This window comes from Haliotis cracherodii, unplaced genomic scaffold (assembly GCF_022045235.1).
Source record: "Haliotis cracherodii isolate W230 unplaced genomic scaffold, xgHalCrac1.p SCAF_17, whole genome shotgun sequence".
NCBI classification, from domain to species: Eukaryota; Metazoa; Mollusca; class Gastropoda; order Lepetellida; family Haliotidae; genus Haliotis; species Haliotis cracherodii.
The window spans coordinates 25656280-25669387 of NW_027266272.1; the positions used below are offsets into that span (position 1 = coordinate 25656280).

Below are 13108 nucleotides of genomic sequence, written 5' to 3' on the forward strand. Positions count from 1 at the left end.
TATTCCTAATATATGGTATTTACGGTAATGAACCAGGCGACGATAATAATCGTTTTATCACGTATCATTATTACATTATAATCGATGTTTAAGACGTAATTTCATTCAATTAAGTTACCCATGAAGATCCGGGACAGAATAGGTCTTCAGCAACCCATGCTTGCGTAAGAGGCGAGTGACTGGATCGGGTGGTCAGGCTCGCTGACGAGTTTGATGCATGTCATCGTATTCCATATGCGTAGATCGATGCTCATGATATCAATCACTGGATTGTCACGTCCAGACACGATTATTTACGGACCGCTGTCATATAGCTGGAATATTGCTGAGTGTGACATTAAACAACAACAAACAAACACACACATATTCAATTAAGTAGCTCTCAAAACTGCGTATAAATACATTGTTTGAGTGAACCGCTCTATGTATATATAGTGCCAAATGAATTGGAGTGATGTTTTTTTCTACAGAAACCTTTCAGGGAACTTTAGTCAATAGTTTATTGAGTGAGAAGACATAGCATGTGTAGCGGCCATAAAATCTCCGAGTCCCGTGGTGGGATTCGAACCACGGACCTTCTTGATCAGAGGTCGGACGCCTTGTCCATATGACCAAAGAGGTTAACCCCGTCAGTAAGCTGACAAGGTAAGGGTGTCATCTGTGGGATGACCAAAGAGGTTAAACCCCAGACACTGGAGACAAAGGAATTTCCACATCCAGGTCGGTTGTAGAAATCTCCAAAGTGGTGTTAGAGGTATCACCAGGTACAGCGGAGTTCCTGGAGAAGTCCGCAAAGAAGGCACCAGGGAGCATCGTGTACTTCACCGCAATTTAATTCTTCCCATTGGTTCGGATGGCCGTCCCGTTCCTACACCTCGGAACCCTCCGCCTTCTCTAGGAGCTTCCGCTGTACCTGGTGATACCTCTAACACCACTTTGGAGATATCTACAACCGACCTGGATGTGGAAATTCCTTCATCTCCAGTGCCTGGGGGTTAGTTAACCTCTTTGGTCATATGGACAAGGCGTCCGACCTGCGATCAGAAGGTCCGTGGTTCGAATCCCATCACGAGACTCGGAAATTCTGTGGCCGCTGCACATGCATATACATGTATGTATGGAGCTTCAAAGTAGTTCCTGCTTGGTTGCCATATTTGACACCAAGTTTTTCAGATTGGCTTATAGCATCGATATCACTAGCCATTATAAGATAATAAAACATTAATGAGGCATTATACTATTTTTATATTTAGTTGGTTTACGAGACCGACCGAAAAAAACAAACAAACTGAAATTAGAATGAAATGACTTTTGACCCAAAACAATGGGGAGTACCGTCGTACTAATCCACCAGGGGCGTGCGTGTACTAGAGGTTATACTCTGTGACGGTTCCGCGATTAGAATGCGCTGCGAATCATTTAGCGGTCGAATGGATCTTCGATACGAGCCACATTAAAAGCTGACTTCCGGTTGCGGCTTGTGCCCATAAGTACAATTGCGCCACCTAGCGAGCAAATTTGGGACCATATAATCTCTGCTCCTATTAAGCCGACTCTATTTTACAATTATAGGCGTAATGTAAAACTACACGAGATTTTATCACCGCTGCTCAAGCTATGTAAATAATCGCGTATGTGTCAGTATGTGTAACGGTCCGCGCCACTGTGGCATACGGGAAATAGTCTGATTATGACCATCAAATCCACAAGCTCTTACGACAAGCATGGCGTACCTTTTGATATTTAGATTAAAAATATAACCAACATCATTTTTAGTTAAAAGCAAACTAATATCGTGAAGTACCCATGAACTATAAATTCTTAGTCATTCCCGTGATAAGACAGAGAGGGGCCCCACCTGTAGGAGTCACGTGACCTAGGCTACAGGTGGCGAGTCGCAGCACTTGTAATCACATGACCCGTCCTGTCTGCTAAATTGGCGATTTTGCGGTGGTAGCGTTCTTGTTACCTTAGAGAAGCAATGATGAAGTCGTACGCAGTCGTAACGTTGGCGTGCCTCGCAGTGGCAGCCGAGAGCTTCATTCTAACTTCAGGACCCTCTCACGCTTCCTGCAATGTCGACTGGTCAGTTCGTATAACTTTCATGATCTGTTGTAATGAGTGAGTTTAGTTTTACGCGGCTTTAGCAATGCGTTGCGTAAGCAATATCACATCTTCCCGAGGCAAGTGAGTTAACTGACTATAAAAGTCCCGTTTCCGCCCTTGCCGAACTAGGCTGGTATTATGGAGTTACAATTTGGCTGGACTAACGAGTCTATGCATAGTCCAATCAAAATCGCGTAACGAAATCGAAATCCGGTTCGTAAACTGTCATGCAGATTTCGGTCGATTGCAGGATTTGCAAAGCATGTGCACCGCCAACTCGTTGTCAACAGATATTTTCAAAACCTATTCATGTTTTTAATCAAGGTGCTCACGTGATTTGATGTATTTCGCGATGTAAGACCCGTTTTATCACAATGTAGATCTTGATTGTCGAGCAGATCGTCCTGACTTGGCGCCGCCATTTTGTTTGAAGCAAATGCAAGTGATACGAGAGGTGGAATCTGATTGGTCAATAGGAGAGGCTTAGAAGGGATATAATTGGTAATAACCACTGGTGGCGCTACGATCGAGCCCAGTAATTCCAGGCTAGTTCGACAAGGGTGGAAACTGGACTTTTAAAGTCCTGTTACCCTTGCCACAGGAAGATGCCAATATCACGGCGTGGGACACCAGCAATGGGATTCACACATTTTACTGTTGTACTGTATATCAAAACAGTGCTATCGGCGGAACGGGTCCTCCAGTGAATGTTGATTAACTGGTTAATCATCCACCCTATGGATATTGGATATATAGAAGTAAAACAAGTTGAGAACACCCGAAAACAAATATACAATGTTAATTTGCCACGGAATCCTCGACACCAGTGTATTAGACTAGCTTGATCGTGAAGAGTCCGCTGCAAATAACTAAATTCAGGGACTGTTTTCAGGTTTGTTTTCGAATAGGATAGTCTTACCATATTGTATATCCCTTTAAAGCACAAAATGGATGTGCGCGTGAGATAGAGACTGAGGGAGAGAGTCGGGTTTGAAGCCGCTTTGTCTTTGTCCATATATAGAGAGAAGAGTGAGTGAGTATGGTTTTACGCCGCTTTAGCAATATTGCGGCGGGGGACACCAGAAATGGGCTTCACACATTGTACCCATGTCGGGAATCGAACCCGGGACTTCGGCGGGACGAGCGAACGCTTTAACCACTAGGCTACCCGACCGTTCCTACAGAGAGAAGATGTGGACTGTTCTATATTGTCACCACAAGACAAGACAAAGGCGCGTGTCATCTGTATAATTTCTTAAAACACGCTGTGTTAACTTATACACATTTCAGGACCTTTTCGATGAAGTGCAGTGACATAGAGGCTGCCATTGTGAAACAGATCGGGATTTGGAAGGACACCTCTGGCTGCCCTACCTCCGGAGAGAAGTGTCTCTACAAGGTGAATGACAACTCTGTTAACAATGTTAGTGTTGCGTCCCTTGGGCGTGCCAGGATAATATGATCCTATTTTCGCCCCGATTACAATCCTTCGTCATCAGAAAATCTGATCGTTTTACCATGTAATATCACACAAGTCTAAGATCGTCATCACTTTCGGCTTCCCACGCATATTCAGATGACGGGCGCGCCATGAAATAATGGACTTGTTCAAAGCTGAAGCAAAATCCTATTGACCGTTCGCTCAGTGCTGTCTTTGTATAAGATCAAGTTAGCACAACGACTACAGGATAGTTGCGATCTAATATACATTAAGTAAAAAAAACATAAATCCCTGTCTCTGGATGTATTTCCCAGCTGCCGCCAGGATTGACGTTCTGCAACAAACGAAATGTTCACAATAGTTGCAAAGAGATCCAATTCTAGTTTTTGTTTACAAATCTTGTTTTCCGAGGTCAAACTTGAATATTTTACTCCGATTCGCAGTTTCAATAAGATCGTATCATGCAATAAGCATTTGATGTTGATTAATTGTGCAAAGTTTATATACAGCTCTCTATTTGTTAGACAAAACGCACATCTGTCTCCAAATTGATTTTTGTAATTTATTGTACGTGGCCTTACTTCTGAAATAAACTTTGAAACTTGAAACTTGGTATTCTACGCCTATTCACGCTCTGACACGATTTCCAAAGTCGAATGGTGAGGTGAGGTGAAATAGGGGTTTAACGTCGCTATATAAGTGCAGTAATCTTGGACGCGTCCAAGATTATTGCACTTATATAGCTACGTGCATGTACGAGTGTGGGTTTGTGTGGCTGCTTGTACGAGTCCGGACTGATGCCGATTTATAGTGCTAGCTCACTGAGATACCATGCCGCAGTTTAACATGAATACCCCACTCAGACACAGTATACTGACTCCGAGCCGACCAGTCCTTGTTTTAGCCCCTTAAATGCCGAGCGCCAGACAGGGTAACAACAAGTACCATCTTTTAACGTCTTTTAGTTTGACGCAGCCAGGGACCGAACCCCGGACCTTCCGCTTTCCGGGCGGACGCTCTACCACTAGACCACGGAGGCGGTCCCAAATCGAATGGAGTCGAGCTTGATTTTTTATATGTTTTGTCCGCGTTCGAAACACTGCATGATGAGAGAGGAATTTTTAAACAAAATTTGAATGACGAGTCTGGTTAAATGTTATTAGAGATGTGTACGGCTTGAGATACACTACCCCGTGATTCTGTGTTACAATTGGTCCCCTACCTCTGATGGTCGTGAGAAGCTACCGAATAGTTCGAATGGTCAGATTCCGTACCTTGGTTGACAGCGCGAATCGTTGTTCATGATATCAACTGTAGGATTGTGTCGCCCACGATTATTTCAAGAATAATTCTGCGGGCGGCGTAAAACAACAAACGTGTCATCCAAGGCACCAGAAGACATATGTAAGCTACACAAAAGAAAATCGTCGGTGAAAAATAAGAAATCAAATATATAATTTCAGCTCCTGTCCAGCAGTGCCACACAGATTAAAGCTACTCGAACAACCCGAGAGAAACACTATGTGGACGATTTGACCTTCACCCTCACACAGGAAGCCAGCATGTGCAAAGTTCACGTAAGTACAGAGGTGAAGGTCGAATTATGACGATGGCGAGGGCTTAATCGAGTAAACACATGAAAATCCACCTTCCCAAATGTACGTATATTGTGACTGATAACAAGTAAGTGTGTCAGTGAATCGGACATACGTGAAATTGTTTGCTGTTGCCATGCCAAAGATATAGTGATTATATAGTGGTTAAAGGGCAAGGTATGATAAAGGACCTTCACATGATGTGGATATTTTACGAAATTACCACATCTTTTATAAACTGTTATGAAAGAAACAAGTGAATATAGTTAAGGTCATTGTACAGTAAACTACGCTTATAACGAACTCGTGGGGACTACTAATTTTAGTTCGTTATAACCGTAGTTCGTTATAAGCATATATATATACAGCATAACTACAGCAAATAGTCGGGACCAAATAAGTGTGTTCGTTATATCCGTCAGTTCGTTATAACCGTAGTTTACTGTATGTCAGAAGGTTTTTAGGAAACGTTTTCTATAATTCTTAAGTATAGAGGTGAACTTGATTGTTAGATTGTAAAGTAAATATTTCCCACTCATTTTAGCAACACTTGTGTTTATGCTTATGTGGGTGTTCAAAAATGTCCATGTAAGAAAGTAAGGCTAGTTTCAGTTATTAAAAACATTAGTTCCATACCAATATTTCAAAATGTTCAATAACTTCAAAATTTCACACCCTTATCCTATCTCATATGTACACCCTTTACTACGTTTGACGAACCATTTGCAATACTGACCCAATCAGGTGAGGCGAAGTGGGGTTTAACGTCGCGACCAAGATTATTGTGCTCATCATTGCGCGCAAGTACGCGTGTGTGGCTGCTTGTACTAGTCCGGACTGATGCCGATTTATAGTGCTAGCTCACTGAGATACCATGCCGCAGTTTAACATGAATACCCCACTCAGACACAGTATACTGACTCCGCGCCAGTGGGGATTCCGGGTAAGAATATGTTTGTCGCAAGAAGCGACTAAATGGATCGGGTGGTAAGGCTCGGTGACTTGGCTGATAACATGACATCGTAGCCAAATTACGTGGCTCCTTGTTCGTGATTGTCTGGTCCAGACTCGATTACTTACATGTCCTCTAGTTCAAATATAGCGGCGTTAACAACAGAAAAACAGAAATAGAACAATTGCCCTGCCTTTGCCTGTATTTGCGATGGGTGCCGTCCGCAGGGTACGTTCACCATTTCGCGAACACCATCTTCCCGAGGCAAGGGAGTTAACTGACTTTAAAAGTCCAGTTTCCACCCTTGTCGAACTAGCCTGGAATTCCTTGGCTAGATCGTAGCGCCACCAGTGGGTATTACCAGTTATGTCCCTTCTGAGCCTCTCCTATGGACCAATCAGATTCCACCTCTCGTATCACTTGCATTTGCTTCAAACAAAATGGCGGCGCCAAGTCAGAACGATCTGCTCGACAATCAAGATCTATATTGTGATAAAACGGGTCTTACATCGCGAAATACATCAAATCACGTGAGCACCTTCATTATAAACATGAAAGATTTTGAAAATATCTGTTGACAACAAGTTGGCGGTGCACATGCTTTGCAAATCCTGCAATCGACCGAAATCTGCATGACAGTTTACGAACCGGATTTCGATTTCGTTGCGCGAATTTGATTGGACTATGCATAGACTCGTAAGTCCAGCCAAATTGTAACTCCATAATACCAGCCTAGTTCGGCAAGGGTGGAAACGGGACTTTTATAGTCAGTTAACGCCCTTGCCTCGGGAAGATGGCGAACACCTGGTATCATCACTATTTGATAGTAATATATAAACACATATGATATTGTCGGAATCGTTACAATGGACACTTTCCTTAGTAGAGGTTCTTATAGCCATGGAATAATCATTGTATAGTACTACCTGTTTGTGTGTTATTAGGGATTCAGTACGTCAGAGACATGGTACGCTGTCCTTGACTTCGGCACCAACTACTGCAACTTGTTCAATCTCCTTGATGGTAAGTCCTTCATACAGTATCTTGGTAAGCCACTTGAAGAAAACGCTGCATTGTACAATATGTTCACAGCGTGACAGTTAATGTGGGAAGAAAGCCAAGTGGTGCCGATCTGAAAGGTTTGCCCTTTGTGAAACTCACGTTCACTTTGTCGACAAACCAAGCGTCATAATCAATACGTATCCTGGATTCAACCTACGATCACAGGATCTTGGTCCAAGGGACGCAACTCCGCACGGCGAATTGTGGCGCCTCAGATCACTCAACCAACCCGGGTCTTCGGCGTGACGAGCGAAGGCTTTAACCACTCAATCTCATTAAAATCAGATCTTAGTTCACGCTACCGCTGAACTAAGATCTGAGGACATCCCATTACGGGTCACGTCAGACCGACCTTGCGCGAACTTTGACCGACCAAAGGAATGACCAATCAGAAGGCAGCTTTCTCGTGCTTTACGGCACTAATTTCAAATTGGCGACTTCGCTTCGAAACATATTTTGACAAATTCCGATTAAAAATTTGAAACCTGAACAAAAGACATTCTGGAATGGCTAATAGATGGTCTAGATTATAAGGAATCAGTCGTTTAACCCGTAACTATCGTTCGGTATACCCCATGTTAAAGTTTTCGAGGTTGTATGATTAGAAATCACATTCCGACTGTCACTTTCATAATCTGGTAAGCGACGCACTGATTGGTCGGATGAAAGGTCGGTCTGACTTGCCCCCAAATGGGATGTCTACAGATCTCAGGTCTGATTTAAATGAGATTGTTAACCACTGGGCAACCCCACCATCCCGAAATGTATTTGGAGCATGGGCTTTCATTATAACGAGATTTGTAGTGCATGTAGTCTAAGATAGTTGCAATTCAGGTGCAGAGATGCGCGTCTTAGGCGTGACAGTATCCAGTGATTGTTGGTTCGAATCCAACATTTGTTATGTTTTTAGCTGGTAGCACCAGTCGTGTACTCCCGGGTTTCATGAAAGTGGTAAACGCCTAGGACCGGCATGGCTTTGGGTTTTCGCCCACATCAAGCTGACATGCGGTGATATAACTGTAATACTGTTCAATACTCACTGATTCCATACAGTGAGTAACTGTTCTAAAAGTAACAGACCCAGCGATACAAACCGGAACTCATATTATAAACTGGTTACTGGTTTATCAATCTCATGCTGGTTTATCGCCTTTGGGTGAAACTTGAATAAAGATAATGTTTCTCAACACTGTTTCATGTTTAGAGAATACCATCCTATACTATGCTTCCTGTATTGTTTTACGTATATCGTACACCTATATGCTAACTGTGAGTCTTTATTTCCTCGTAGGCGCTGGACTGGTGAAGACAGCAGGATACTCCGAGACGACAAGTGACAAAATATGTACACAGTACAGCAAGCGGGACTGCGCTGTTCATTAAAGAAACCCATCCCCTGAGAGAAACTTTTTTGTTTGTTAATATGTTAAAGGTAGTCATCGATGGCCCATTTCGAGCGCTGCTTAATCCCAAACTTACATCATAGGCTTACATGGTTGCTGTACTATTTTGGGCGCACGTTTTTTTATACACATACATACCACGTGGTCGTTATAACACTGATGTCATATGACGTCCGATGTGACGAATTTATGTCAAATGGTACTTTCATCTTTGGGTATCGTTCGACATCTTCGCGAGGCAAGTGGGTTAACTGACGTTAAAAGTCCAATGGAAACTGGACTATCATAGTCAGTTAACTCCCTTGCCTCGGGAAGAAGTTTGTTTGTTTGTTTGTTGTTTAACGCCGCACTCCGCAATATTCCAGCTATATGACGGCGGTCTGTAAATAATCGAGTCTGGACCAGACAATCCAGCGATTGACATTATGAGCATCGATCCACGCAATTGGGATACGATGACATGCATCAACCAAGTCAACGAGCCTGACAACCCGATCCCGTTAGTCGCCTCTTACGACGAGCATACTCGCCTTTTACGGCAAGCATGGGTTGCTGAAGACCTATTCTACCCCAGATCTTCACGGGTCCACTATATCCTGGCGAACATGTAGCATATGTATGCTTGGATAACACCATCGTTTGCCAATCCACAAAATGGGTGGGGGGCACGGGTGGCCCAGTCGTCTAAGGCGCCGCGATTCGCTGTGCACAGTTGCGTCCCTTGGGCACGCCAGAAACCTATGATTGTGAGTTCGAATCCAGGTTCGCCCCGATTATGTTTCTAGGTTTGTCAGCACCATACCCGTGCTCGTGGGTTTCACCGAAGTGGTAAACGTCTGAGACCTACTTCACATCGGGCTTTCCTCCCACATTAAGCTGACACGCCGCGATATAACTGGAATACTGTTAAAAGCGGCGTTAAACCAAACTCACTGACTCACTCACTCACTCACTCACAAAATGGGTGCGTATTCAGTCGTGTTTGAAGATAGTTCGCAATGGTGAAGTGAGGTGAAATGGTGTTTAACGTCGAGTTCAAGATAATTGAACTTAAAGCGTCGTGCATGCACGTGTGTTTGGCTGCTTGTACTTGTCCATCTTCCCGAGGCGAGTGTGTCCACTAGCCTTTATCAAAGCCTAGTTTCTACAAGACTTTGTTAAAAAGGCTATAGTGGACGCTCTTGCCTCGGTAAGATGGTACTTGTCCGGACTAATGCCGAGTCGGACTAAATAATCGAGTCTGGAGCAGACAATCCAGTGATTGAGATTGAGCATCGATCCACGCAAATGAGATACAGTGACAAGTCAGCGAGCCTGACCACCCGATCCCGTTAGTCGCCTCTTACGACAAGCAAGCGTTACTGAAGACCAATTGTAATCCAGTATATATATAGTGTTCAAAAATTCTGACCCAGTTTGAAATATGGCCGCCATATAAAACATATTGATAAATAATTCCATTTATTCATATATCAATGTGCTTTTGTTTAACGCCGCGCCCCATATATTCCAGCTATGTGACATAGGTATGTAAATTATCGAATCTGAGTCACACAACCCTGTGATTGACATCATTAGCGTCGATCCACGCGAATCAACAAAAAATGGCAAAATATATACCAAAACTCAAATAGCTAAATCAGGGAAGTACTCAAAATATCCATAACTAAACCAAAAATACTACACCCATCCAAAAAAATCGACAGAATAATTACTAAACTACAAACAGGCCACACCAAACTAAATAATCACCTAAAAATAGCTACACACAACAGGAACATGTCGATCTACAACGCAAACAACAAGAAACACCAGAACACGTCCTCCTTCACTGCACACGCTACCAAGCACACCGGACAACACTACAGACCACCCTCAATCTTAAAACCGCACTTACACTAGTAGATATTTATTAATAACTAGAGCACCACCTAGGTGGTGCTCTGACGTCATCAAGGTCACATGACTGTCAGTGTCTCATTAATATGCAGAATAACTCATTAATATTCAAATGTATGCATGACGTCACAGGTCAATTAGGTTAATAAAGGGTTAACTGACCAGATGCAATCATGCAATTAATGACTTGACCATTCATTAATCGCAGAACACGGGATAGTAATGAATGTCCCTATATGGACATGTTACTACGACCGGGGTTGGGTTGGGTCTTGACTCACGCGGAATGGAATGTTATTGTGAGACCATTTTGGCGCGAGAACATGTGGTGAACATTTGAACCTTTTGTGTTGAAGACATTTCTCTGTGCACATTCGGTGGTGGGCTATGTGTGGTAATATTAAAAAGCCCAGGAACAAGTTTACATAGAAAGATCTCCCGATATTCAGTTACGTTAATTAAGGGTCAACTGATTGGATGCAATCATGCACTTGACCATTCGTTAAACGTAGAACAACATGTGTCTAAAAACAAGATGGCCGACGTTGCCATGAACGCTCACGGGTGTCACGTGTCCTCGGTTTGAATCTCGCGCCTGACCTACAAGTTAGTTCTATGGGGCCCCCGTTCCACAAAGCGATATGAGACTAAGTTGATCCGCAAGTGCATTAACTCATTTATAGTCAAATATAATCATGACGTCACAGGTCAGAAAGGGTAATGAGAGGTCTGTTGTTCCAATGCACGAATGCAGTGTGTTAATGAGTCCTTCATTAAGTGAGAACAAAGCATAGTAATGAGTGTCCCTATATGGAAGTGGCTACTACGAGGTTTCAAATGTGATTCACGGGGAAAGGAATGTCATTGTTAGACATATTCCATTGATGCATGGATTTCGGTAGTAATGACTGTCACATGTGGCAAAGAGGGGTGTGAGTTAAATTTCCATAGAAACCACATGTCCAGTTCTTAACTCTTCTCGTGTTACCCATTATAAGTTCCTTTTAACAAACAGTTGCCATGACAACTATAAAAAAAAATAAGGGTTAACAGTCTTGACTCCTAGCTAGAGGTTAGCTCGGAGAAATATAGAGTCGGTATCGCGAAACCCGTGTGTTGAAGACTGTAATGTATGCCAGTCTGGTATATGACGTTTTAATACTGTAAAATTCTATTCTTTTTTCTCAAAGATGTTTGAGTTCAAAATGTCGGTTCAGTTTCCTATTTCAATGGAAAAAATACTCGTTTAACCCATACCCAGAATCATTTTCATGAGAAAAAATAGAGTGAAATAACGTAGTTTAGTAGATAACTTCTAAGAGATAAGATTACTTGAGCATTCATTAACAAAGAACAATGGATAATAATGAATATCCTTATATGGAAACTTAGGTCACCAATCCCTCATTGATATGCAAGATAACTCATTAATATGTAAATGTATAAGTGATGTATCAGGTGAATTAGATGAATACAGGGTCAACTGACCAGATGCAATTTACTTACATTAACAAAGAACAATGGATAGTAATGAATATCCTCATATGGAAACTTGACATCGCACGCGAAATGGAATGTTATTGCGACTGAATTTTGCCGCCTTTTTGCCCCCTCTCTACATGCTCATTCGGGGGGCTGCGTCTGCTGAGATTATCAGCCCAGGAATAAGAGTGTGATTTATGTCAATATGTGCTATAAAACTCAACGGTAGTGTTGAGTGACTGACATTTACACTCTAACCTTGCTGACAGTATTGAAGACGGAATGAATGAGGAGAATGGAGGTCACGTGCTGCTGTGTCAGAGTCGTCTTAGGTGAGTAATAATTTTAATCAAAATATTTTTACAAATTATTTACCGATATGTAATTAGTTACATTGAAATCTGTTTTCTTTCTTTCTCATCTGTCTACCTCTAATGCATATTTGTGTAAAGCATTTTTGTAATGTTATGTATGCATTTGTGCACCATGCTTTTTGGCAAAATAATTCAGATTATTTAACAGTTAAACTTAAAACAGATTCTTATTTAACTAATCCATTTGTAGAGTTTAATACCCAACAGAAATCAGATATAATTCTTCTTCTTTTTGTTGTTGTTTTTGTTGTTGTTGTTGTTGATAAAACATCACTCGTTAAACATTTTACAAAGCAAGAAATAGAATACTCATAGTGATTTTATGAAAATTCACTTTTTGTGAAATGTAACAAAGTGATTTCTGATACAGACTATACTTTGTTGTGCGAGCGGCGCACAACTTTTGGGTACATGCTATGGCATTGCGATTCCTGGTTGTAGATGTTATAGTCTGTTTCTGCATGATGTATGATGTGTATGAAAAAAACCCTTGATTGAGTTTATTATGTTATCATGAGTCCAACGAATTCTCATTTAGGAAAAAAAAAAGAGTACAAGTACAAATTCAATGTTCCCTTTGTTCCAGGATGTGTGCACCACAAATGACGTCCCATTGAAGAACCATCATAATGAAGAGACATAGTGATGTAGTTACCTTTACCTATGTGCTCTTTAATAAAGTCAGACATCGATCAATGTATTCTTATATTGTCTTTTTTTATCTCTTTTTACAAAACAGTTACGATTAATCTTAAGGTTTTAAAAGGTTGATCTGAGCATCGTGTTAGTTAACC

At 41.9% G+C, this 13108-nt stretch overlaps 1 protein-coding gene across 1 annotated transcript; it reads left to right on the forward strand.

Moving 5' to 3' along the window:
* The first annotated feature begins 1921 nt into the window (after positions 1–1921).
* Positions 1922–8562, forward strand: LOC139464564 (uncharacterized). Its single transcript, XM_071246085.1, has 5 exons — positions 1922–2085; positions 3397–3505; positions 5011–5124; positions 7039–7117; positions 8448–8562. Exons 1-5 carry the CDS (start codon positions 1982–1984, stop codon positions 8537–8539), a joined length of 498 nt encoding a protein of 165 aa, XP_071102186.1. The 5' UTR covers positions 1922–1981; the 3' UTR covers positions 8540–8562.
* Positions 8563–13108: the final 4546 nt, after the last annotated feature.

Bases quoted from the DNA above. Each gene is read 5' to 3' on its own strand.
- LOC139464564 (XM_071246085.1), top strand. From the start codon at position 1,982: ATGATGAAGTCGTACGCAGTCGTAACGTTGGCGTGCCTCGCAGTGGCA. The intron at 5,125-7,038 runs GTAAGTACAGAG...GTGTGTTATTAG, and splicing joins CCAGCATGTGCAAAGTTCAC to GGATTCAGTACGTCAGAGAC. The intron at 7,118-8,447 runs GTAAGTCCTTCA...ATTTCCTCGTAG, and splicing joins CTTGTTCAATCTCCTTGATG to GCGCTGGACTGGTGAAGACA.